The 2,086-nt window shown below is 62.7% G+C and overlaps 1 protein-coding gene across 1 annotated transcript in view; it reads right to left on the bottom strand.

Moving 5' to 3' along the window:
* Positions 1 to 925: 925 nt before the first annotated feature.
* Positions 926 to 2,086, bottom strand: part of VOLCADRAFT_99165 (uncharacterized protein) — a gene marked incomplete at both ends in the record, with an annotated part of 20,964 nt that continues 19,803 nt past the window's right edge. The window contains one exon of the mRNA XM_002957966.1: positions 926 to 999. Within this exon, the coding sequence (XP_002958012.1) occupies positions 926 to 999 (74 nt within the window). The remainder of the gene's footprint in view (positions 1,000 to 2,086) is intronic.

Below are 2,086 nucleotides of genomic sequence, written 5' to 3' on the forward strand. Positions count from 1 at the left end.
CGCGGTCGCGTCGTTATCATTGACATCGTCGACAGAGGTGACGGCGGCGGGCGCGGCGGCGGCGGCGGCCACGTCGGCAGCGGCGGTATATGCGGGCTTTTCCCTGGAGCGTTTCTCATCATCGACCGCCCCTGCCGCAGCAGCAGTGCCGCCGTCGCTCACGTCAACATCCTCCGCCGCCGCTGCCGCTGCGGATCCTGCGGCGCCGTACGACAGCCGCGTTTCTGCAGCGTCGCCGCCGTCAGCAGTAGCAGCAGCAGCAGTAGCCGCCTCTTCCGCAGGCGCTGTCGTCGGGGTATTTCTCTTTGGCCCCGGTCCAACCTTGAGAACGCTTCTGCTCCGCCGCCTCGTATCAACCCTGGCCTCCCGTACAACACCCGCTGCCGCCGCGCCGCCGTCGCGGCCATTTTCCCTCGCCGCCACCGCCGCCGTCGGCAGTTTTGCCGTACCCACCAAGCGGACATAACCACTCGTCGCAACCCCAGAACCGACCTGGCTGTACGACAATTGCGACGGCGACTGCGCTGCCGCCGCCGCCTCCGCCGCGGCCGTTACGGTAGCGAGTACGGGGGCTGTAGCACTTCGCGGATTTGCACCGCGCGGCGCTACATCTATATCCACGTGGAGGCGATGTTGCGGATCGACCTCCAACAGGGCCTTTTGCGGACGTGTGACCGTACAGACGCACATACATACATACATACACCAAAAAGCACCAGGCCAAGAGATTTAGCCACGGGGTGTCGGAAATAGTCAAACATGGGTTCGGCTAATTCCGGCGCGGGTGATTCGGGATCGGGGTAAACAAAGAAGGGGGGACTATAACTAGTTTAAAAGAGGGGATGTTGAGAGGAAGGGAACAGCCACGGAATTGCGGATTGTGGAGCACCCACAGCCACAGCCATAGCCACAGCTACAGCTACAGCTACAGCCGCAGCCACCGCCACAGCCAGAGCCAGCTATGCGTTATGGCGGGCGATAGGGGTGATGGACCGTCGGCTGGTGCGGGTGAGGTGGGTTGGGAGGAGCCTGAGGAACACCCCCACGGCCTCTTTCCCACACATCCACCCACACCCCCACGGCTCGCCCACTACCTGCCCGCTGTGTATTGCCGTACGGACCTGCTCTTTCACCTCTCGATGTGCGCCATCACCATCATCCCACTCTCCCACCTTCCCCCCGTTGGCGCGTACTCAAAACCCAATTCAACTTCGCTCGTCCGCACTTCCTTCAAACCTAAAACCTTATAACCCTGAAGTAAAACCCTAAAACTTTAAAAACCCTAAAACCCTGAACCCTCTCTTAACCGACCTGCGCCCTGCCGAGTAACGCCCCTCCGATGGCTCCATCCTCCACCCGCATCCTTACAGAAGCCTGAGAGGGCGGCAGTAGCGGCAGTAGCGGGTTTTGGCAGTAGCAGCGGTAACAACAGCTGTAGCGGACAGCAGCGGCAGCAGTAGCAGCCGTAGCATGACCCCCTCTTTTCCCCCCTCCATCCTCTCCACCCCTCTCTTCCCCTCTTCCCCTCCGCCCCTCCCCCCTCCCCCCCCCCCACCTCCGGCCGGGTGACACTGCCCGCCAGGCGGCCCTCCAGGAACAGGCGCCCCGACAGCGGTCCACCACCCGGGGGCGCTCCCGGGGCGGGGGAACCAGCCGGCGAGCCACCTGCCCCCTCAGCACCCGGGGGCTTCAGTCCAAGGTTTTGAAGGGTGGCATCCAACCTCTTGCCCAGGGCTGTGATGCAATAGCAGTAGCAGTAGCAGTAGTAACAGCAGCAGCAGCAGTAGCGGTGCCAGCAAAACGTACAACTAAAATTGCTTTTACGGTTATGCACACGGCCCATGGAGGAACCTTCAGATAACCGAATGGACTCCGTTTGCGGTGAGTGTGGTGGTTATTGTGGTTGCGGCGGTTGTGGTGGTTGTAGTGGTTGCTCTACCCGGCCCCTCCCCCTCCCCCGCTATCCGCAACCAGAGGGTTTATCGTCCCCGGCCCCGGCCCCGTACCTGTCGTACCCCCGCCACCACCCGGGCTCCTTCCAACCCCCACCCCATCCCACCCGCCCCCACCCCACGCCCATATATGC

This window comes from Volvox carteri, assembly GCF_000143455.1.
Source record: "Volvox carteri f. nagariensis unplaced genomic scaffold VOLCAscaffold_83, whole genome shotgun sequence".
Lineage (NCBI taxonomy): Eukaryota > Viridiplantae > Chlorophyta > Chlorophyceae > Chlamydomonadales > Volvocaceae > Volvox > Volvox carteri.